We start from the raw sequence: 24,556 nt of genomic DNA, 5'->3' as shown, positions 1-24,556 counted from the left end.
TTACTATATTTTAACCAAATATTTAAACTTTATTTGCACATTATTTTCTTACATGGAAAATAAAATAAAGAGATCGACATGATCTATTCATCTTAGATATCTTTAAACAGATACACAACTGTGTGGTCCTCACCTGTCAAACACAACATAAAAATGTTATAAATCTTCCTTTAACATGATTAGTGTGAGGGTGTGAGGGGTAGTTATTTTTTAGCTTTTCAGTTGAACTCAAAAATAAAGAAAGAAAACATTAACGTAGAGACAGTACTCACTGAGCAGCTCATTTCTGGCACATGTGGTTCAATAAACATTTTTTTTTTTTAGGTATATGTTGTTCTAATCAACTTTAGCAGAATTGTAACAAGACTATAATAAATCCTGCATGATTTTAACCACATTTTCATTTTTCAACAAAAATATATAAAATTCGGTCGAAGAAGTCGGAATCAATCACAAACAGAACTTCTTGTCAAACTTGTTTTTCTTGTTTTTTGTTGTTCCTGTTCAAGCTTCTGATAATGTTTCTGAAAACAGAAGAGGGAGAACACAAACAACGTGAGGCCAATTGTGAATTTGTGTCCGTTCAAATGTCGTGCAGGTGTTTGTGTGTACCTTCAGGTTGTCGTAGTGTCTCCGGCTGCTGCAGTGTGCGTCCTTGGCGGTGCTCTCGTTCAGGTAGAAAACAGAGCAGAGGTTACAGAAAAACCCTGATTTAGGGACCACAAACTCCTGACCTGAAGAGGCAGACAGTGAGAGTGAAACAGGAGAAATCAAAACATTTGCATTTCGTGTTTTTAAAAAAAATGTGTCTGTGTTAGTGTGTGTGTCTCACCGCAGGGGTTGTTTGGTTTGATTGCCGGCAGTTTGAAGTCAGCAGAGACACAAGGAGACTGAGAACGAGATCTCTTTGTTTCAGGTCCGACAAGCACCCTCCTGCGTTTACTCACAGCTAAAGAAGAGAAAGAAACAATAATGCATAAATCACTGAAGCCCTGATGATCACACAGTAAGTTATGATAAAAAATAAATGACTTCAGTCGCTCCTTCTTTCCTTGTACCTTTAATGTCCGCCCTGCTCCATCCTTCCTCCACACATTCCTCCAGTGTCTGGTTCTCAGGGGGCTCCAGCTGCAGCTCCCGCCCAGCAGAGGCAGCATCGATATCGGCTTGGCCCGCTGCTTCCTTCTCCACCTCCTTCTTCTGGACGTCACTTGACAACGTAGACGGATCTAATGACGAGTAGGCATCAAGTGAAGTGGTTAGTAGTACATCAGTTGGTTCCTTTTCTTTGCTCCGGTCTTTTTCGCTCACTTTTTTCCCTCCGTTGGACTTTCTCGCTGTGGTAAAAGACATTTAATTGGTAAACGAGAATTTTACTTCATGAGAAGATTGTATAAAATATGTTTGTGTGTTACCAGGGGTCTGTCGGGTTCTGTTCTTGGCTTGGCCACTTGTCCTGGTTGTTACCATTTCCTTTTCCTCCTCTTCCTCCTCTCCCACCTCGTCTACTGTCACAAAGTTCATACTTTCCTCTAAAACAGGAGAAACAAAGCAAAAACTTTTCAGACTTTCTGTGGTCTTTCTGCAGCATTGTTGCAGCATTGTTTTTTTTTTGTTTTTTTTAAATAAAAAACACTTCCAGGAGCTTGGATGAAGCGCTTGAGCGGCACAAGAATAGAGTGCTGCACATTACAAAACAATCAGGTGCATGTGTCTCAAGACAAAAAGTCAGTGTCACATGACTTTCTGGGACACTTTCTCGAGTGGAGCCGTCGTCAAAATGATTGTTTACACCTGTAGGTATGAAACAAACATGCCTGTTGAAGTATTTTGCTCTGTGTTGACAGAGTAACACACACCTGTGTCGTCATCATGTTTGCGTTTAGCAGATGTTGAGGTTTTCTCCGCTTGCTCTTCGTCGGGCTTCTCTTCTTCATCACCGCCTGCTTCATCTAAAGTCACCAAATTCTGAAGACAGACACAAGAGATCTTCAGCATCAGTGTTTCTGTTTGTTTGGGTTTTACAATGCTTCACAGTAAGTTTCTTCATGGCTTAAAATAAAATGTTGATGTGTTCAAATGTTAATCTTTACCTCTGGGTTGAAGGAGTCCACTGATTCGTCCTCCTGGAGGAGTGGGCGGGTCTCCAGCGTAGTTTGCTCCACTTTAACATCCTCCTCTTCTTCTTCTACGAACTCATCCAGAGTGACGAATGTCTGCAGCTCTCCCTCCCAGAACTCCCGTTCCCTCTCTCGGCTCTCCGGAGGTCTTTCCTCTCCAGCCTCATCCGCCCCCACCTCATCCAGAGTCACCAGGTCCTTGGTGTCAACCTCCACCTTCTCCTCATTTTCCCTCCCCCTCTCCTTGGACCTCCTCTTTCGTCCACAGCTGCTACCTCCTCCTTTGCTGCTGCTCCGGCTCCTTCCCTCCCTCTCCTCCCTCTCCCTGGTCCTCCTCGTTTCCCGCTCCTTGGTGATCTGCTTCTCTCTTGCGGCGTCTTGCCTCTTCCTCAGCTCTTCCTCCTCTGCTGTGTCATCAGAGTAATCCTCCTCATCCTCGCTCACTTCGTCCAGGTTCTCCAGAGCGCTCGCTATGTCATTTTTCTCGGCTGATTTTTGTCTATTTTCTGCCTCTGGTATCTCAGTATCACTGGACTTTGAAGGTGATTTGTCCTCCTTCATTATGTCTGCACTCTTCTCATTTCTTGAACAAGACTCTTCTGAAACAGCTAAATTATCTTTTACCTCCTTTGAATCCTCAACTATCTCATACAGACCGTCCTCCTTAATGGTCACTTCTTCAGATGCTTCCACAGCTTTCATACCACGTGTTGGGTCGTCTCCTTTTACAGTTGATTCCCCTTCTTTTGCCTCATCAATACTTTTTTCCTTCCTCCCTCTATCGGGCACCTCTGTCGCAGTCAGCTCTTCTTCATCGTCTTCCACAGAATCTACAATCTGATACATGGGCTCTTCCTCTTCCTCCTCCTCATGTCTGGCTGATACTGCGAGAGATTCGTTACTAGAGCTCTCCGAGTGTCCTGTTGGGGGCTGATCGTCGGTGGTGTCCTCCTCCACAGAATCAAGAATCTGATATATTGCTTCTTCTTCCTCTGCCACTTCTTCAGATGCGTCTCTGTCACTTTTCTTTAATGTGACCTTGTCTTTTACAGTTGTTTTAACCTCTTTCTTTGGTCTTCCCCTTCTTCCTTTTCGTCCTCTAGCGGGCCGATCATCCTTCACAACCTCGTCCTCCACAGAGTCCAATATTTCATAGGTAGCATCGACCTCACTTACCTCTCTTATGCCACTTTTCTTTGTTGGAGAGGTTTTCTCCTCTTTCTTTGGTGTTTCTTCCCTTCGTTCCTGTGACTGACCGGCAGGAGTGTGCCTCCTTCTTGTTGGAGTGTCCTCTTTGTTTGTTTTGTCATTTGAAGCATCTTTCTTACTTGTTCTTTCCCTTCCTCTTGTAGATCTTGTTGTGACGGCTGGTTCCTCCTCGGCAGTCTCTTCCTCTACAGAGTCTAAAATCTCGTATGTAGCCTCTTCGTCCCTGACAGGTCTTTCAGACACTTCTGTAGGTTTTGATGAAATTTTATCCTCTTTCTTCGCTCTTGCACTCCTTCTTCGACCAGACCTTTCTGAGGTGGCGGCATCTTGAACCGGATCGTCTTCAACAGAATCTACTATCTCATACATCATCTCCTCAGTGGCCTCTTTGATCTCTTTGTCTTTTTTAGAGACTCCTGCAGTCGTGTCCGTCTTTGTCCGTGTCTCATATTTTTTTTTCTTTGGAGATTTCTCCTTCTCTTCAGTTTTAGATGCTGTGGCTGTGCGGCCACTCCTTCTTGGAGGTCCATCTTTTCTAGCAGTCGCCTCCCCTTTCCTGGTCCTTTTTTCCTTGTTGTCGGTCTCTGGCTCGTTCTCTGTAGTCGTTGGCTGATCTTCCAAAGAATCAATTACCTGGAATGTGTCCTCCTCTTGTTCTATGGGACTAATGTCTTCTTTGGATTTCTGTTCGAAGGGAGCTTCAGGTTGTTGGCTGTCATCTTCTGTTGCAGTCTGATCATCAATTGAATCCAATATCTCAAAGGTTTCTTGGTCAGCATCAATGTCAGCATATTTTAAATTGTCTTTATTGTCATGGTTTTCATTTGGGACTCGACCATCAGAAGTTTCCACGTCTTCAGAGACTTCTCTTTGGTTTCCATCTTCTTTCCCCATTTGAACTTGTTTGCAACCTGTATCGAACACTTGGAAATTATCTTTGTCATTTGTCTCCTTATCTTTACCTACTGCATCTTTAACTGTAGATTTGTCGTCTACTGGACCTGCAGCTTCCTCAGACAGGCCCTTTACTGTGGAACCATCATCTTGGACCAGATGACCGTCCTCTTGACCTGTTGCTGCTTGGTCTTCGGTAACACTGTCCAGCACTTGGAAAGAACCGTCCATTTCCATTTCACTGTCGTTTTCTGGGCGGGCTCTGCCTTCATCGTTGACACTGTCCAACACCTGATAGGTTTCCTCATGCAAACTCTGGTCTTCCTCAGGTACAGCAGGATGGGTTTCAGAGCTGCAACCTCTGTCCACATCATCCATCTGTTTATCTGTTTGATCATGGTGTGAATCGTCCTGCTCCTCCTCTGTGTGTTTGTCGACATCATCTTCATTCCCTTCCTCTTTGCTTTTCCTCTGGTCTTTGGGTGTATTGACATTAACATCAATCTCCAGACTCTGGGTTTGGCTCAACTCGTCCCCATGTCCCTGTGAAGGTGGATGCATCTCTGATGATGTTTCTACTTTTGACTCTGACTTGACAGTTTTTGCAGCACTGCCCTCTTCTGACACTTTGTGGTCAGATGTCGCCACTGCGCCCTCTGTGGCTTTTGCTTCTTCTCCAAGCAGCTCAAGATGAGTCTCTATTGATGCCTCGACAGCTGGTGCTGTTGTTAACTTTTCCTTTTCACGTTCAGTGGAAGGTGAGCGGGTACAACAACCAGAAGATGTGGTATTTAATGCTTTGGTTGGAGATTTTGTCTCGCTCTGTTGTGTTTTCTGACCAGGGGAGGAAGGGGTTTCAGTAGATAGTGGAGAAGACGAGGAGGAGGGCTCACTGACACTAGTGGAGATCTGTTCACCAGCAGGTGGCCTCTCTATTCTCACTCTTGAGGATGAGGAGGAGCTATGAGGCTCAGGGCTCGAGACTTTCACGTCACCATCACATTCATAATCAGTGACAGAGTCGTAAATGAGGGAATTTTTCTCATCAAAAAGGCAGGCACCAGGAAGATCATCATCTGTCAACTCTACTTGACCCTGAATGGAGAACAAAGAATGAATCAATAACTAAAACAACGACCAATTGCTTTATTGTATGCAAGTGTTAACTTAACGTCGATTGGTGAAAAGAACAAGGTAGGATTATGAGAGAAAATGATCAGGATTGAGGCGTCATTACCTGTGTGGATGAGAGGTTAAAGACAGACAGAAAGAAGGACAAGGAGGTTTGTGGGAATATAACAGGGGTGACAGATGAGTCACAAGTTTTAAGTTCTTCTTCTTTAACTTCTTTTGTAAAGGTATTGAAAATTTTAAGTCAGTGGTGTCTGAGACAACACTCCAGCCCACAAGTCCATGGTGGCGATGGCTGCCATATTTAACCTCGTCTAACACCTGCCTTATTCACCTGATTTGACGCCATCAGACTACTACTTCTTCCTTGAGATGAAGATGGAGCTCAGTGGTCACCATTTCGACAGTGACGAGGATGTTATCACTGCTATTGACCAATTTCTTGAGGTCCAAGACACCGTTTGTTCATTTACTCCACCATCGCTGTACAAAATGGTTCGCTAAAACTGACTTGTTCTACTGTAGCGTATGAACGTATCCATCACCCCTTAAAACACTTTTAAACAGAGTTTCTGCAGTGTGGCTTTGTTTTGGCTTGGGTTCAAGTCAACTTAAAACTAAAGAAATTAAACACATACAAAAACATTTATTACCGTACAGAGTGCAACCACCCTGCAAAATATTATGTTCCATAAGGACATTTTGGTACATTTTAATGCTTATTTGTGCATCATCTGCAAAAATGAAGGACTTTCTCTCCTGACATAGCCAACAACTCCTTTCTAGTTTAATTTATATCTTCACGAAAAACCAAATGTGTAGATACTGTCATACTTCAAGTGTTTAGAGGAAACCTACTTTTGCTGAGGTGCAGTTTTTCCTGTTGCGGCACGCTGTGAGAGACAGACAAGGAAAATATAAAGAATAAAAGAAGGTAAAATTTTGATCACATATAGTTTGTGACAACAAACACGACTTTTTCTTGGATTTCTTACCTTTTCTATTTTGAGGAATGTGCTTTTCTACCATCTTCCCAATAATCAGAGGTGTAACTGCTGCATCTGTTGACTCGGCTGTGACGGATGAATCCTCGGCTAGGATTAAGAAAAGTATTTCTTTACTTATAAACAAGGTCTTAAACGTGTATTTTTAATGACAGGCCTGCAGGTTAGATGGCTGAGCTAAAATTAACCCTTGGTAAGCACAACTATTATACAAACATGTTTCTTTAAATTTGGCAATTTTGAATTCGTCTGACAAACTGAAGGATCAAGTGTTCAATCATAACTTGAGAAAATTCTATTTAATAAGATGCTGGGATTCAATATAACATTTGCTTCAAACTGAATAACAACACTTTATACATTATAGTAGACGCCACATTCTTGTGCATTTCCTAAAACAAAGACTTACGTAGTGATGCAGTATTGTGACTGTTTGGTATTTTCAACCTGAGGACTTGGTGTCTACAGGGTAGTTTGAGGAGACTGTACCAAACACCAAACCGATCAGCATCATGAATGGACTCAAACTCTATAAACACCTGGAACACACGAGCACACACATATGTGACAGGTGAGACTCACAGGAAGTATTTTTAAAAGCAACTTAAACACGTGTACTTGTGGTTGGTTATACCTTGTTGAGGAGAGGCAGGTAGTTCTTGACGGAGCCAAACTTTTTCAGGGCTTTCATGATGCACTTGGACTCTTGCTTTAAAATGTTGTTGATGACGACTATGTTTTCTCCATCATCAACCACAGGCTGCATCCAGAACAGGAGGTGAACATCCAAACCAACAAATTAACAAGAAGACAGACTCTTAATGTCACAACTTATTTAAAAAGCAAAGTACAAAGTGGAAAATTAAGATGGAACAAAATTTAAAGCATTTTCTTTTAAAGAATCAAGTGTGTTTTTGAGAGTATTACTTACAGACTTTATCAGCTCCATCAGTGATTTATAAAACCCAAGCTAAAACAGAAACATAAGAGTAGGCAGTGTTACAACAGCAACATAGGCTACTTTTCCACAAAACACCAGACTCTTATCAGTTTTTAAAACTACAATTCAGCTGTTTTCCATCAATAAAAACAGTGTTGTGTGCATCCTTACTGGTGTGTCTGCATTGAAGCTGGATACAACATGGAAATGGATTTTAGACCCTTTGAAAAACATGCCATTTTTCCCCTTGACTTCCATTATTTTGTGCACAGCCTCCGCTGTTGGCATCTTGACGAAGGCCTGCGAATTAAAAAAAAAAGACTAATGCGGCTTTGGTTGAAATGAGTCCGGTGAGCGTCATATACGCACAAAATCTATATATAACAAAAATCTCAAAATAAATGAGTCAACGTTAAGTCAATTTAAAAAAAGACAAGACCTTAAAAACTAATTAAAATGTTACATAACTCGTTTTCTCATGTTACATAAAAAAAGGCATTGTATTTTTCTGGTGCTTACCACGCGTGACTGAGAAACAACATAGATGTTGTCAGATTTATGTTGAAACCCCAACGGAATGAGCAGCTTGGCGATGTTATCCTCTGTGTAGTGGCTTTGGGAGTAACTTGGCAAACCAGTTATGAGCAACAGCTTCTTGTCGTTCATTAAAGACTGGTTGAAAATAAAGACAGAGAGGGAAAGAAGAATAATAGTGTTTGCTGCAGGTCTGACAATGCCGAGTGAAGGAGGAGTAAACAGCCTCCTGCAGTACAATCTGATGTCGGTACAATCACAATTTCCAATCGCATACAAAAACATTCAACTGTCTATGGCAGGCAAGAAAAAGTATTTTGAGTCGTAACCATTTATTAAGGGTATTTCAATGCTTATTCATGCATCATTTGAGGAAATGAATGACAGTACATCTTGTTCTCTTTTTATAAAACAACCTCAGAGTTCAATTCATATATTTACAAAAGCTACATGTGTAAATACTTTAGCAGTTCATATAGGTGATTTGAGGAAACCTACTTTTTGGTCGTGGTCGTTTTCCCAGTCGAGGCACTCTGTGAAAGAGGGACAAAGAAAATGTTTTTTTTTAAAAAACAACAAAACACAAATGAGAAAAAGATACAGATAAAAGTATAACCACATGCAGACACTTGGATTTCTTACCTATTGTGTTTGGATCCAGGATTTTGTCTACAGTAGTCAGAGGGATAACTGCTGCCGGTTGCTCTTTGCTCACTGCTGCAGCTTCTGGCTCAGTTGTGACAGATTCATCCTTTGCTGATGCTGCATCTGTTTGGCTCTTCACTGTAGTCTCAGGATCTACAAAATATCAAATTTGATTGAGAATAATAACAGTAGTTTATTATATTAGTCTTCCCTCTCCCCACACTTACATATTGATGTACAGCTGCTGTCTGGTTTTTTCAGCCTATGGACTTCATGTCCAAACTCTTGCTGGACTGGACTGTACCACACTTGAAACCGATCAGCATCGTGAACAGACTCAAATTCTATAAACACCTGAAACACACAAGCACACACATACGTGACAAGTAAGAGGAAGAGGAAGAGGAAGTCTGCTTTAACGCCACTTAAACACGTGTGTTTTTCACTACCTTGTTGAGGAGAGGCAGGTAGTTCCTCAAAGAATACATTTCTTTCAAAGCTTCTCTGAGGTTCCTGGCGTCACCCGGTGAAATGTTGTTGATGAAGATTGTTCTCGGACCATCGTCAACCAAAGGCTGCATCAAGGACAGGAAGTGAACACCCAAACCAAAGAGTTAACAAGAGGACACACACAGACAACTGCACTGCTTGTGATCTGTCTATCTAGATTCAACGAGTCAACAAGAGTTTTCAAATCAATGAACCTTTAACCTTTATATTGGAAATTGGAGATCTATTACTTTTTTAAATGAAGAGCGATTTAATGTATGTGTGTGTTGGTGTGTGTGTGTGTACTACTTACAGACTTAATCAGCTTCATCAGCGATTTATAGAAACCAAGCTAAAACAGAAACAGAGTAGGCAGTGTTAAAATGTAAAGATACTAGTGAGGGGAGATACAATACAGGTCAGTTTTAAACAATCTGCTCCTTTCAATAAACATGCATGTTTTTTCACTTGAAATGTTAAGTTCTGCGTTTGTTGGCTTGTGAATGTAATTGGACATCTATTAAAATCCATCAGTTAAAACAGTGTCATGTACACGCTCACCGGTTTCATTTCAAAGCCTTTGCTTAGAACACGGAAACTGAGTCGAGACCCTTTGAAAAAAATGTTTTTTCTATCGGCATCCGGTACGTCGCACTCATTCACTTCTGTCGGCATCTTGACGAAGGCCTGAGAGGAAAACCAGAAACAAAAATGGGTAACTTGGTAACTTCAGTCTTATATGGGTATCAAGACTCCAGGACCAAGACGTGATTTCATAAAAGGTAATTATGAAAATAAAATTTTCAAAAATGTTACTTAAAATGTTGCATAATTGACCATTCAAAGACTTGAACACTGGATTATTAAACCAGACTGATGCAGATTTATAAACGGGTGTGCATACCAGGGAAATCTGAGGAACGACATAGATTTTGTCATATTCATATTTAAATCCCAGTGGCATTAGCAGGTTGGCAAGGTCATCCTCCGTGTAGCAGCCATCATCATATGCCGGCAGTCTAGATATGAGCAACTGCTGATCTTGAAGACGATAAAACTGCAAAAAATTTAGGGAAAAAAGGAGAGAGATGGGTAATATTAATGAGGACTAATGATGGTTTAAGTTGGTTTGTCATTCAAGATTAGGACAAGTATCAACAGCATTTACACACCTAGTCAACTCTTGATTTCTATTTTTATCAACACACTCATTAACAAATGTTAAATCAGGAAAATATGGTTACAGTGTGGTTCCTACAGTGTAGATTTGGGTTGGCCTTTTTGATACTACATATAGCAGAATGTAATTTAACTCATACCAAAGTATGAACGTAAGCCTGAAAGCCAGCAGAGAGGATAATAGAATTATACAATTTTTTCCAGTTATAACAACAATTTCTAATACTATCATTTATTAAATTACCCAGATAAGCTGCATAAGAGGTTCAATTTTCATGCTAAAATTGAACCTCTTTTTGCGGCAGGTCTGATGGTGCTGACTGAAAACGATTTAGCTTTACTAGCTTTCGTTTCTAAATGGACATCTTCAGAAACAATCCAGTCGCAGATGTCAGACGATAGCCGGTGGGGTACCAGATTTCTAAGTGTGTTATGCCACATACAGAAACGTTTCAAAACTACCATTACTGCCTACTGCAGGCACAATAAACTTGAAGGAGGCCATGGCAAAACAGTTCGAGAACTATTTTACAGTATCATCTCCAACTTTAAATTATGTCTTTCAGAAAACTTCATGTATAAATGCTGTCGAACTTCGTACAAGTGATTTGACTTACATTTGGTGGGAAGGAGATGCAGAAGGACGCTGTGGAAGAGAGAGGCGAGGAATGTGTGAAGAAAAAAAAAGAGAGAGAGAACTGTTATGAAAATTATGATCAAGTGCAGATGTTTGTGATAAGACAAACGGTCTCTTTCTTGGATCTCTTACGTATCATTGGTAGAAACAGGCGTTTTTCTAGCATCTCCCCAATGGTCAGGCTGGCTGATGCTGCATCCATTTGTGTGTTCACTGCAGTCACAGGCTCTTTAAAGAAGATGAACAGAAGTACTTCTCAATTGACAATAATGTTGTGTGTAACTGAACGTGTTGTTTGTAATGACAGGCTTCCAGGTTAGATGGAGGAGCTGTAAATAATCCGATGTAAAAAGAAATTAAACAACCCTGATTCCAGAACAATCGGGACATTCTGATTAAGATGTTAAACATTTTTTACAATCCTCACGTGCCACATTTAAACTGACTTTGCCATCCATCCAGTTTCCAACATACCGTTTTGCATTATTTTTGTTTCTGTTGACAGGGTCTCGCTGGTTGTTGGTTGAATCCCACAAGGTTTGTCTTCTGAATTTTCTGGTACGGCACCTGTAGTTGATGGTTTTTCCTCTTTGCCATGAACACCGCTTCCAACTTCCATTGGCTCTGCCGCAGTTTCCCCAAGCTGCACACGTTCTGTGTCTTCAGCATCATTGGCGTTGTCGTGTTCTGCTTGATGATTAGGTTCAAAAACTGTCACCAAATTTTTGAACGGTCTTGCTTTCACCGTGTGAGATATCCGTTTGGTTGAGATGATTTTCGCTTTGGTGCCCAAGACTTGTGATTTAATGACGGTCGTTCGTGCTTTAACTGAGCCTACAGTTGGAATCTTCTGATTGGCAGGTTTGCCTGTTGTAGCTGTTCGGGCCCCAGAGGATGAAGGTCTGGGTGAACCGTAAAGTGGAGCCGTGTTAGGTGTAGGGAGAAGAACCTTTCTAGAGGTCAAGGCGGCTGTGGTGGCCCCGACACGTTTTCTGTGAACATAATAGAGTAATATTGGTCACGACTACAGGGAATAGACAGAATATCTTGTACAAAAAAAACTATTAAAAGGTAGTGATAACATCTCTCTTTGTGTATTTTTGGACAATATATTAAACTGCAGAGGTATTTTTAATATTGTGTCGATCCTCTGTCCACATGCATCAATTTTCTCTCATGTGTTTAATTTCCAAAAAAGTGAATACAGCAAATAAAAACGTTAGTAAAATCCTAATCAAAAAACAAATTTGTAAAAACTTTTTTTCTCACTGAACACACAAATTCAGAATGCAACTGAATATTTATACTGATACGCTGACAAAACAAGATACAGTACAATGATCCATCGCTGTTAAAAACAGGTCTGTGTGAAACATGTCTTACTTCTTAGGAGGCCTCTTTATAGAAACAGTCGACTGTAAACAAACAAATTGAGATTTGTTGCGTTAGATTAATCTGATAATTGACAGCTTGACCACACTACAGCAGACAATTAGACAATCTGAACAAAATAAACTACTGTAACGAGTTGTCTTCTAAAAATGTGAGAAAGAAAAACATGCATCTGTGTTTAAAATGTCCTAACAATTAAATAACATTTTATGTTTAGGCTTTGATCAAAGCTTTATGTGGATATGGTTTTGAAGAAAAGAATGACAAATACACAAAAAGGGCAGGAGAAAGACAGTTTACAAGATGATAAAACGGTTGCCAAATTTCCCTGGCATACAGGTACACAAACACCAACCTTCATTTTTGTGGCAGAACTTGCCTCACTCTTCTTCAGGCCGGGCTTTCCTTTAGAGGGCTTTGCAGTAGACTTCTTCCTTGCTGTAGAGGAGGATGAGGAAGAGGAGGACTTCATCTTGGCTAGCTCCGCAAGTAAAGCAGGGGCCAGAGTTTTGACCATGGCCTCCAGGTCAGACTGTGTTGACAGAGAACGGACAGCTAGGGAGACCGAGAAGGAAAAGGCTTCAGAAAAAAATTGCAGCGTTTTGGTGGCCTCATACCAAGTCTCTATTATGAGATGAAGAAAAGAAAAAAAAAGTTTTCCTTCATTAATATATATACAGTCATGGAAAAAATTATTAGACCACCCTTGTTTTCTTCAATTTCTTGTTCATTTTAATACCTGGTACCACTAAAGGTATAATACAATGAACACGACAAAAAATGCAGCTGATCACATAATACTTTATGTCCTATTTGACATTCTTAAGCTTAATTGTATTCCCAGGGTATATAAGAGGCCATGTCATGTCATAAGCAGCACTGCACATGCAAAGGCTTAGAGTGGTTTCCTGCTTACATTCAAGCCATAGCACAACTCAGAAGTTGTCAGCTCTCACATAATGCCTAAAACAAAAGAATTATGTGAAGCCACAAAGGCAGCCATCTTGGCACTGCTGGAAATTGGCATGAGTGAGAGACAGGTAGCAAAAAAACTAAAGATCTCCAAGACAGCTGTTCATTACAACAAGAAAAAACAAGCCGAACACGGCACTACCAAATTGCTACCTGGCCGCGGCAGGAAACGTCTCTCTACCCCACGAGATGACCGTGCACTCGTCCGTTCCTGTGTCAGGAATCGTCTTCAGACCTCCAGGGACCTTAAAAATGAGTGGGCACTGTCGAGAAATGTGACTTGTTCGGCAAGGACAGTTCGAAACCGACTTGTTGAAGCTGGTCTGAAGTCACACAGAGCACGGAAGAAGCCCTTCATCAACGAAAGGCACAGGAAGGCCCGGTTACTCTTTGCTAGGGATCACAAGGATTGGACTGTTGATGATTGGGCTAAGGTTCTCTTCAGTGATGAATCCAATTTTGAGTTGATGCCCACTCCAGCTAACTTACTGGTTAGGAGGAGGCCTGGAGAAGCCTACAAACCAGACTGTCTTGCCCCTACAGTAAAACATGGGGGTGGATCAGTGATGATCTGGGGTTGTTTCAGTATGAGTGGAACAGGGCAAATGCAATTGTGTGAAGGGCGAATGAACCAGGTCATGTACAGGGCTACTCTTGAAAACAGTCTTCTTCCATCAGCTGGAAAACTCTTTCCTGCCTCGAATGACTGGATTTTCCAACAAGACAATGCCCCTTGCCACACAGCAAGGTCAGTTAAAGCCTGGATGGAGAACCACAACATTCGCACCATGCCTTGGCCTGCTCAATCACCAGATCTGAATCCAGTTGAAAACCTATGGAAAATCATCAAACTCAAAATGGAGAACCACAAGCCCAAAAACAAAGCAAATTTGTTTGAATTTGTGCAACAGGAATGGGCTGCTGTGACAGCAGAACAATGTCAGAAGCTGGTGGAGAGCATGCCAAGACGCATGGCTTCAGTCATCAAAAACAATGGTTACGCAATCAAGTACTAACTCCTGTGTGTATCGTGTTTAAAGCAAACAGAAAAGAAAACATGGAATGCTTAAAAGCAGTGTTTTTGGCAGTACAGTGCCATAGCTATTGATGTAAGAACTTAAGTGATTTTGGTTACTATCAAGAAAACCATGGAAAATGGCTAGATATCAGCTCTTAAATTAAACTCTTACGAGCTATTTTTGTTGTTATCATTATATTTGTCCAAACAAATGTACCTTTAGTTGAACCAGGCATTAAAATGAACAAGAAATTGAAGAAAACAAGGGTGGTCTAATAATTTTTTCCATGACTGTATATATATAATATATAATATATACACACACACACACACACACACACACACACACATATATATAAAACCCATCTTGCTGTTAGGCAACAGTGCAAACCACTGCGCCACCGAAATTTGCAGAATATTCAATTGTTAAACTCTTTCATGTTGGCCATTGTTTTAGGCAAATGTCAACCATGACAGTGACCCCCCCCAGCAGGACAATGTGCCCTGCCACATGACAAAGACTGCTCAGGAATAGCTCGAGGAACATAACAGAGCTCACGGTGTGGACCTGACCTCCAAATGGCCCAAATCTCAATTGGATCAAGCACCCAGAACAAGTTCAATCCATGGAGGCCCTGCCATGCAACCCACAGGACTCAAAGGATCTGCCACCAACAGCCTGGTGCCACACACTTCAGAACACCACAGGGGTCTTGTGTTAATGCCTCAATGGGTCAGAGCGAAGTCCGATCTACATTGGGTCCTCCAAGGATAGGACTTCCAGCAAAAGACAAGATGCTTGACCAGACTGAGATCTGGGAAAACTGGAGTCCACGTGGATGCCTTGAGCTCTTTGTCACATCCTTAGGCCATTCCTGAGCAGTCCAGTTCCATGTATTTTGGTGTCACAGTGTTTGGGTTGGTGGTGCCTGTCAAGTGGCAACCACATAAATGCCAGGAACCAAGGTTTCCCAGCAGAACATTGCATTGTCAGGAAATGATGAAAGTGTGAAGGTCTTAAAATGTTTGCAATTTCTCACACCTGATTTTTTCAGTAGTTTCTTAGCCAGTCTTTTTGCACTGCTTGACTTCTTTGGTTGAGGGGTAGATCCTTCTCTGGATGATTGGCTCTCACGGCTCCCCCTTGGTGGCGATTGTCTCTCTTCAACCCTCCTTGGTGGCGATCGTCTCTCGTCAACCCTCCTTGGTGGCGATCGTCTCTCGTCAACCCTCCTTTGTGGCGATCGTCTCTCGTCAACCCTCCTTGGTGGCGATCGTCTCTCGTCAACCCTCCTTTGTGGCGATCGTCTCTCGTCAACCCTCCTTGGTGGCGATTGTCTCTCGTCAACCCTCCTTGGTGGCGATCGTCTCTCGCCAACCCTCCTTGATGGCGATCGTCTCTCCTCATATTTCCTTGGTGATGATAGTCTCGCTTCATATCTCTTTGGTGACAATCGTCTCTGAAGGCTCCTTGGAGATGATCGCCTCTCGTCTTTCCTCTTCGGTGAAGATCGTCTTTCAGAGCTCCTTGAACGTGACTGATAGTGGAATGAGGTCAGGTTGTCATACCAAGGGGAGTGAGAACGAGACCGAGACCTGGTGAAAGTATAGTTACAAGCATTTTATGAATAAATTAATTTAAACATACTTGTTACCGATAATTTCATAACTTGGTGGTGAGAGGTACCTTTTCTATTCACCTATGTTATTCCTCATAACAGAATTCATGTGGGACAGACCTGCGAGTGTATCTGGAACTTTGTGGTGATCGCGATCGGCTACTGCGTTTCTTCCTTCTACCCTCAAAGGCATGGTGGTGAGGGGGGCTGGACGAGCGGGAGTGAGAATCAGAAAGGGAACGAGAGTGACTCCCATGCCTGGTTCTCGGGCGACGATGCTGGGAAGTTGATGCAGAGGTCGAGGTTGAGGGCTTGGCATCTGTACCTGCAGTCCTAAAGAGAGCAATGCACGGAAAAAGCAAAGTGAATGATGGGAAAGGAAAAATGTGTGTGGTCTTATGGCTGCTGCGATATAAAACTGAAGTTTGCCTTAAAACAGATAGACCACACTTTCTTTGAACCATCACTGGACATAACCAATGTTGTGGCCTATCAACTGATCTCCATTGTGTATGAGTATGAAGGTGGCCAGTTCTGGTCATGTTTAAAAGGCAGACTAAAACGTGTAGTGTGAGTTTACACAACATGCAAAATCCATATAAACAGTGTCTCTTAAAGAAATTTACCTGGGCACAAGTGCTATCTCCCCATCCCAGTCAGGGTACCTGTGGAAAAAAGAACAATGCAAACACAACTTATAAAAGAGCAAAGAAGACACATTTCGTTGTGAAAGGTGCCATCCATGGTAAGCAATTCCCCAACAGTATTATATTGAAAAACAAAAAATAACTCTGATAAACAAGATCTTTAAAAGGGAAAGTTAAAAACAAAAAGACTGACTGTTTTCGAAGAAGAGTGCAGCTGTCAAGGTGAAGCTTGGTGTTCTGGTGGGAGATCCAATCCTAATAGTCAGAACAACAGACAAAGCATTTAGATAGGCCTCATCAAAACTGCCATCAGCGTCAGTATCTCAACTACTGTTTGTGATTGACAACACAGATATTATATTTTACATTACAGTAGCCTTAAAAAGTTCCTTTAATCTCCATCTCTTTTTTTCACAAAAGCAAAATACAATCAGATTTCTTTAAATCTTCAGCCAACAGCAGTCATCCAAAAAAACAAACACATTTTGCCCTTAGTAAGGAGCAGACAGGGGAAAAAAGTTCACGCTTAAATCATGGCTTTGCTTTTGTAAAAACACATATAACATATGGACAAAATCACACAGGTGACACAGCACATCGTCAACTCCTTCCTCTGTAATTACAGCTGACTTAATAGTCAACTTGAGTTTGAGGGTAACAAGTCCTTATGAAATATAAGCAATTCAGCAGTGCTACAGACAGCCAAAAAGTTCTTTTTCTTGATAAGCAATGTCTGTTTCTTCAGTCTAGTGTGGTATCATGACGTTTCCTGAGATTAGGTGAAGTTCCTTAAGTTCTGCAGAGGTGAAAGGTATGGATAAAGACAAAAAGCTACGTATAGGCAGGAAGATATAGAAATTAGGGAGAGGAGGAAAAAAAGATTTTTTTTAAATCCACAAATTGTCATTGTCATTGTCCCAAAAGGGGGAAAATAATCAACAGGTCAATAAAAAAAAAAATCACAAAAAAACCAAAACATTAAAATACACAAAACAAAGTTCGTAATAATATTACGAAAAAGTTATACCTACTGTTATATATACAAAAAGTTATACTTACAGTTATACATGAAATTAATTAAAGTAACAAAATGCACCATCAACAGCTCTGACAGTGGGGGAAAAAGATAAGAAATTATACATTCACTAACAATTATAAAAACAAATCAAACTGAATATACAATGTGGGACAAAAGGCAAAAAAAAAAAAAAAAAACTGGGCCAAAAGAGATGCCATCTTCTATCATCTTCTGCTGCACAAGTTCTTTAGATTTGCAGATTCTTCCTTGTCACATCTTCGAAGCCCTTGAGTCAGTTTTCAGTAACAGTCTCAGAAATTAACAGCATCTCATCATTTTATATTGCAACAGTCATTAGGCAGCGTAAATCTGGCATCGGCCATTACACATCAATGATTTCTTCAGGTGAACTAGACAATGGTGTTCTAGGCAGGTTCTAAGTCATTCAATTCAAATGTAAATCAGACACTGTAACCATGAATTACAAACTGAATAACAGAAACATCTGGTTTGTAACAAAATGTTTACAATCTCTCCCGAAGTTTACCATCAAAGCTTGTTTTTGCAAAATGGTACACAACTTAAATGAAGTGACAGGCTCCTTGCAAGAATTTCACAACTAATCACTGATCCATTAGAAAACAGAGTATTTTACACAAATCTTTACAAATAGGTTATTAAACACCTTTGGGGCAGCAGTAGTTCAGTCTATGGGGACTTGGCATGGGAACCAGCTGTTGGCCAGCTCAAGTCAAGCACAAACCAGTCAGTATGTAGTCTGGACTTGTGACTGGAGAACCCCTTACTGCTCAGAAAACCTGAATATGCGGCAGTCTCTCAATTTGACATCTCTCTGTACATATATGTATGTGTAAAGTTCCTGTTTGTGCACGTTCTTTCTAAAAGGACAATTAAATTAATTCATTACAATTCATTACATCCCCGCAAAATAAAAAAATGAAACACTTAAAATTGACACTTTACAATCAAAAAGAACAACAATTTTAGATATTGAAAGAAACAACACAAAATTTTCTGAAGGAAAAGAGAACAGAGTGCATTCTTCCACTCACCTTCATTTGAGTACATTCTTTGCTACACAGAGAACAGGTATGTGGAAAGATTCTTGGTGAGGCAGCTGCATAGTCCTGCATCATGGCCAGTGTTGGCAGACCCTTGAAGACTGCCACCTTTGCTGGAGGCTGCCAGTGAGAAGTCGGCAGCGTAGTGTGATTGAAGCTCATCTGGGCTGAGATTGGCCGTGGCAGAACTGGTGGAATAACAATGGGGCGAGGATCACCAGGGATAAACATCGGATGTTGCATGGCCCGTGAGACATCAGTGATGCTAGGTACGCCAGCAACAGGGGGATGTGATTTTGCCGCAGAAAAAACTGGAGGCCACATCAATTGCCCCGCTTGCGAAACCGGCTGCTTCAGTGCCTGCTGCTTCTGTTGCTTTGATTGTTGCTCCACTGGCAGCTTCTGCATCTGCTGCGGACTCTGCTGCTTTTTCATCTCAGCGACTGTTGACCTATGGCTTCGGGTTTTACTCTGATCTTTAGTGCCACTGTTGTCATTACTGCCAATGAGCACAAGGCCAGGTCGGCTGGGATGCACACCACGGAGTAGATTGGCGGGTGGTTTGGTTTTCGACACTGACTGGTAATCTGACGTTGGTTCTTTCAAAGGAACAGGTTTTGAAGCTTCAGGCCTGCCAACTCTGAGGTCTGTGTCTTTCTTTGGCACAGAGAAAAGGCTGAGGATTGTTTGGAGGGCCTGGCTTGGTTGGGTCTGCAGTTGTTGGGTCTGATCATGGCATGGGGCAGCACCAAAACTCAGCGCTGAACTGTTTGAAGAGCCGAGACTGACAACAGAACTCGCCTGATGGCAGGAAGAACCCAAGGCACTGCTTTTCACTTCGGTTGTATGTTTTTGTAGAGGTCCTTGACTGTTTTTGCTATCACAAGTGTCCATCAGCAACATATTTCCACCCCCACCGCTGTTTGCTCTACTGCCACTGGTCCGTCCAATCTCATCTCCAACCCCTCCTGTATATTTGCTAATATGTCCATAGTCAATCACTTTACTTGGCTGGAGAACAGACAACGTGATTTCTTCCGGGCGCATCGCTGACCCCCCAGAAGTGCTCAAAGTGTGACTGTCCATACCAGGCACGCTTCTGGTGGACTGGGGTATAGGGTAAGGTTTTGACTGCGCTGCAGTTGTAGCCCTCTTGGCCTTCTGGATACGGATTTGGCGTAAAATGAATGGCATGTTTTCAGGAGTCATCTGGTCATCAGTGTAGGAGATGAGATGTTCCAAGTCCTCTTTTTCAAGTCCAAAGTGTTGAATGATGTTAAAAGCGAATTCAGATGTATACTTGGGTTTACTGGAGTCTGTAGGGGCCGCAGGTTTGTCTGGCCCAAGACAGTCATCATCACCTAATCCTGGAATGGACTGTAAATCATGCTCGGATGATGAATAACATTTTGAGTCATGAGCAGTGGGTTTTTTGTAGTTCAACAACCAGTCCAAAGAGTTTCTGCCCCTTTCCACATCAGAAGGTCTATGTCCTAGAGAGGAAGAGGAAGAGGCTGAGGACATCGGGTGGGAAGCCATCCTTGTGCTTGAGGAGCAACTAGTGCCCTCATCTATGGACTGATGTGATGAGAAAATTCCTCTTGTGTTGTCAGGGATAGCAGAAGAGGGTCCAGTAGAACTGAAACTGGACCCAGGTCCAAGACGAGGAGATGTCCTCCAAGGGTTCGATTCTACCTGCCGACCGTGGAGTTCATACTGCCCCTCAGTAGAACTTTGGTCCTCGGCCTCAAAGGGGTCATACAGTTGATGGGACATTGTGTTTGCAGTGAGTTAAGGAGATTGATGGCTGCAGCAGTTGGGGGGGGGGATGTGTTGTAGGTTTGTAGGGAGCAGGTGTGTTGTAGTTGGCTTTAAAGGTTGCGGCTTGTCTGCCAACAGCAAGAGCGTTTTTGATCTGCGTCAGTGCTTGTTGGCCTTTCAGTTGAGACAGCCACAAGGAGGCAGCCTGCTGACCAATCAGGAGCAAGCTCCCTGGGAGCCCTCTGAGTAGAGGGCTTGTTAGTCGCCCTAAAACAGGAGAAGTGGCGCAACACTCCGATAGCAAAGAAAAGCTGAAAAGTCAAAAAACAAAGGAGGGGGGTTATTAGATCTCAGCTTCTCTGATGGGTAAAAATCCATTATGTGGAAGGTTGTGTCTTGAGATGTTCATTCTGCTGCCTCCTGTTGGATACACATTCACATTCGTTTATTTCCTTCCTTCACTAGCAAGAAAGAAAAAACAGAGGAGGCAAAAGCACCAAAGCACAGATAAAGAGATAACAAGATAATATACACAAATGCCTTGTAACAGCAACAGGATAGTTCAGTTTTAATTCTAAATTGAACATCTATTGGACTAAGCTTTAATTTTTTATCACTAAAATCAAAAGTAGGATCAGCAGTATGTTTTTTTATCTTCAAGCCTACCTACTTGCACGCATCCAACGCAAGAGGACACTGCTAGCTTACCAGTAGCTTGCAGCTGCCCTTACAGACACCAATCTTGTGTGAATGAAGTGGATCAACTGCCTGATACCAGAGGTAAATCCAACAGCAGTCGCTTCCCAGAGGTGACATTAGCTCGTCTACCCTGGCTAGCTTGATTTTTAACAATTCTTTTTCCTAAGCATAAAAGTGCTTATTCAGATGTTTGGCCAGTAGTATCTCTTGAGGTACCGAACTAGATCTTTGAATCCTTCACACCAAACCACACTGATTGGCAGTGTAATGGGCTGGTCACTTTGGATCAGCCGCTCACTCTTTCTCCCCTGGACTCGCGATTTTTTCTGTTCAAGTCTGATATCTTTATTTTTTGTTAATATTAACCTAAACCCTAATCTGCAAAAAGCCAACGGGATTAAGTCAAGCTGTTGTTGTAAAGTACCTCTATCTTTTTTAAGTAGCGTAATAGAGCTCAGAGATTAGTTTTTAACTTTTGGGATTAAAAAGTGGATTTATCTTCACTCCTGTTTATTGAGCTGACTGCAGCAGCGACCAACTGAGATGATTATGTTTTGTAATGTTGACTGCTAACTGCTGACAGGAGCAGGAAGGGAAAAGTACTTTACTTTGTGAAGGTAATGTTACAGAGAGGGGAAGAAGAGAGAGAACCAGAGTCTCTGCTGACTGCTGAGTTTAGTCAGAGGTTGACCTGAATTCAAACACACGGATATATTAATTGTGCAAGAATTACAACACCAAAGATTTTGCGGACAAACTCAACCAAATAACAAGACACCAAAATTCCCTTTGCTGGTTGTGAACACACCATTTAACAACCACCATTGCTGATGGAAATCTATTTGATGTGACTCAGGCACAGATGCTCAAGGACAACGTAATGTTTTAAAGTTTAATTTATTTTACATTCAGTCTCGTTTGCCGACTTCTTCTTCTGTCTTCGACTCTCTCCCGGAAGAAGTTGTAGCGAAAGACGACCGAGTGACATGCGCTACCTTGAACATTGGTAGTAATAAAAGCACACAACTCAACAAAACATATATATAAACACACACATATATATAGAAAAAAGTGCAGTCGTCAGTTAATATTTTAATTCAGAAATCTCACATTCTGTATTTAAAAAGGTGCAATTAATAAACAGCCACCTGTCGACTAGATCTACAAAACAAATCAAAGGGTTTCCTAACTACCGCTTACTTCTTCTAACTGTAGCTGCCATTAGCTAGTTAGCTCAGTTAGCCGCACAGATAGTGGTCCAGACTGGGAGTTCAAGACCGCTAGCACAGCTTTGAACTGGGACATGCTGGTTAGCATGCTCACTTCAGTGGATATCTCTGCGACATAGTACACAGACATCATGATAACGTCATAACTTTTATTTGCCTTCTTTTGATAATTTCAGGTAATTTTGGGATGTTTTTAACTAAAATTCTTACATATTGCACCTTTCGAAATGCCCATTATCAAGTCAGAAACAGGAAATTATGATAAATAAAATATAACATGAGTGTGGGATAAGGCCTAAAATTACCCTAACACACAACATGCTGACATATTAAGTATGTCTTTAAAAATGTACCACTCAACAATGCTCAACACGTCTTGACTTAAAGGAGACATATAAGACTTTTTTTTGGTTTTTCCCTTTTCTTCGATGGTTCTTGTGCATGTAAAAAAGGTCAAAGTCTGCACCTACAGAAAACACCGCTCCTGAGATGCCTCGACTGTAGTGCCGCCTTTAATTCTGTGACTTTGTGACATCACAATCTATATCATAGTTGCTGCTGATGTTAGACGGACTGGAACTAACAGATTTAAAATGTCACGACAAGCATGTTCGAAGGATTTTTCAAAGAAATACTAAAACTGTTCGCAGAGGACAGTTTTTCTGGAGACTGGAGAAGGGCTCGGTTTTGACTTATAGATATTATATTTCAAACAAGGAGAAGGAAGTACATTTCAAAATTTTACATAAAATATACCCTGGTAACTGTCTTGTTGATAAGTTTACAGATGTTGATATGACTTGTACCTTTTGTCAAAAAAAGTATAGAAACAATCTCACGACTATTTTTTGACCGAGAAATAACCAAAAATTTCTGGAGAGACCTTGAATCTCATGTTTTTGAGCCTGCTAACTTTGTCTACTCTCTCAACCTTAAAGATACTCTTACTATCGTCACTATAATAATCTAGATGATAACAATCTTGAGTATGTGATCAACTTCATCATATTACACGCAAACATTTTGACTCACAAACAAATATCCCAGATCGCCTCCCATTGTCCACTCCCATGTTGATAAGAGTATTAAAAACCTGAAAAATATCCCACTAAAAAAGGTGCATTTACTATTTACATTTACCATTAACGATGGACAATCATGCGATTAATCGGGATTAAATATACTAATCGATTGACAGCCGTAGTTTTTGAGCATTGAACCATGTAAACATATTCTAGGAATAACCCAAAATAAAAATATGAATCTGAAAATGAGCTAAATTTGCATTTGAGTCTTGTTTTCTCAGCTGGGTCACATTAACACATTTCCTAAAACAATGCAGAAGGTTTTCTGACCTGCTTTGTCCATTAGTGAAGTTACCAAAGAGGTAAATCAGTGTCTCACCAGGTTTGAAGGTCTAAACGTGGTGCAGATGTTTGAGACTTGCCACAACAGACACACACCTTGTGTCACAATAACACACTTCACACAACATCCTCACAATGTTGTGTGAGGTGTGTTTAGCTGCTCGCAGGCCAAACCAACTTCATGTTAGCAGGTGCTAACGAAGTCTCCAGAAAGACCCGGTTAAAACCAACATTTAGAGCAGATATTGACGTAATAAGTACGTAACATCCCGCCCCGTGTTTTACCGCAGCGTTTGTGTTACATACCTTGCGTTATTTGTGCGTTTCTTGCAGCTGCGGTGAGCTGGAAGTCATCTTCAGGCTGCAGCCAGGCTGCAAACAGGCGTCCATCTTCACACACATACACACTGGACACAGGAGACTTCCGGTGAGAGTGTCCGGCCTTCAGAGTAAAAGCACCACAAAAAAAAAATCACCAGGAGTAGTCGTGCCTTGTTGTACCTGACACCAATAGTAACATCTCTCTTTCCTTGGTAATTTAAAAAACACAAAAACAGGTACTTTCCTCAGAATACAACATTAGCTTTCAGTAACTCTGGCCTTTGTTTTTTAAAAGCCAAGTTTCCCTCTTGATACATCACATTTTTCAACCACTTTACTGTGGTTATATTCTACTACACACTCAACAGGCTGGTTTATTTATTTGTTATTACACTTTTTTCCTCTGTCGTCATTTTTAAAAATGTTTTTGTTTTATTTTTTGTACATTATTTCATTCTGAGCTGCTCACAAACTCATTGGGAAAACTGGATGATTATACTTTCCAAGCTGTGCCACAACAACCAATCGGAGGCATCCCCAGGTTAGCCCTCGAGGCTAACATTAGCTAGCATACTGGTGTTGACAGAAATATAAAACTGCTCAATCTAGTGTAGCAAATCTCCGTTTTGTTTACGTCTGCTTCCCCGTG

The 24,556-nt window shown here is 41.4% G+C and overlaps 1 protein-coding gene across 2 annotated transcripts; it reads right to left on the bottom strand.

The window, feature by feature from the left end:
- LOC141003468 (uncharacterized) lies at window positions 1-20,282 on the bottom strand. 2 transcript variants are annotated; one of them, XM_073474816.1, is made up of 31 exons: window positions 18,522-20,282; window positions 16,624-16,685; window positions 16,410-16,448; window positions 15,904-16,116; window positions 15,207-15,760; window positions 12,530-12,753; window positions 12,166-12,197; window positions 11,257-11,774; window positions 10,915-11,010; window positions 10,763-10,791; window positions 9,871-10,023; window positions 9,528-9,653; window positions 9,280-9,318; window positions 8,927-9,052; window positions 8,705-8,831; window positions 8,475-8,630; window positions 8,331-8,365; window positions 7,818-7,970; window positions 7,470-7,598; window positions 7,290-7,328; window positions 6,993-7,118; window positions 6,768-6,897; window positions 6,350-6,448; window positions 6,213-6,247; window positions 2,094-5,318; window positions 1,860-1,968; window positions 1,416-1,532; window positions 1,059-1,337; window positions 833-949; window positions 613-734; window positions 1-524 (listed from the first exon to the last, which is right to left on the bottom strand). In XM_073474816.1, the coding sequence occupies exons 1-31, from the start codon at window positions 20,067-20,069 to the stop codon at window positions 447-449; spliced, it is 8,835 nt and encodes a 2,944-aa protein (XP_073330917.1). In that variant the 5' UTR covers window positions 20,070-20,282; the 3' UTR covers window positions 1-446. The 2 variants fall into 2 exon arrangements, with proteins under 2 accessions (XP_073330917.1, XP_073330918.1); XM_073474817.1 differs by having other exon boundaries at window positions 12,530-12,729.
- Window positions 20,283-24,556: the final 4,274 nt, after the last annotated feature.

The sequence above is a fragment of the Pagrus major genome, chromosome 10, assembly GCF_040436345.1.
Source record: "Pagrus major chromosome 10, Pma_NU_1.0".
Taxonomy (NCBI): Eukaryota; Metazoa; Chordata; class Actinopteri; order Spariformes; family Sparidae; genus Pagrus; species Pagrus major.
This window is presented reverse-complemented; position numbering and strand designations above follow the sequence as displayed.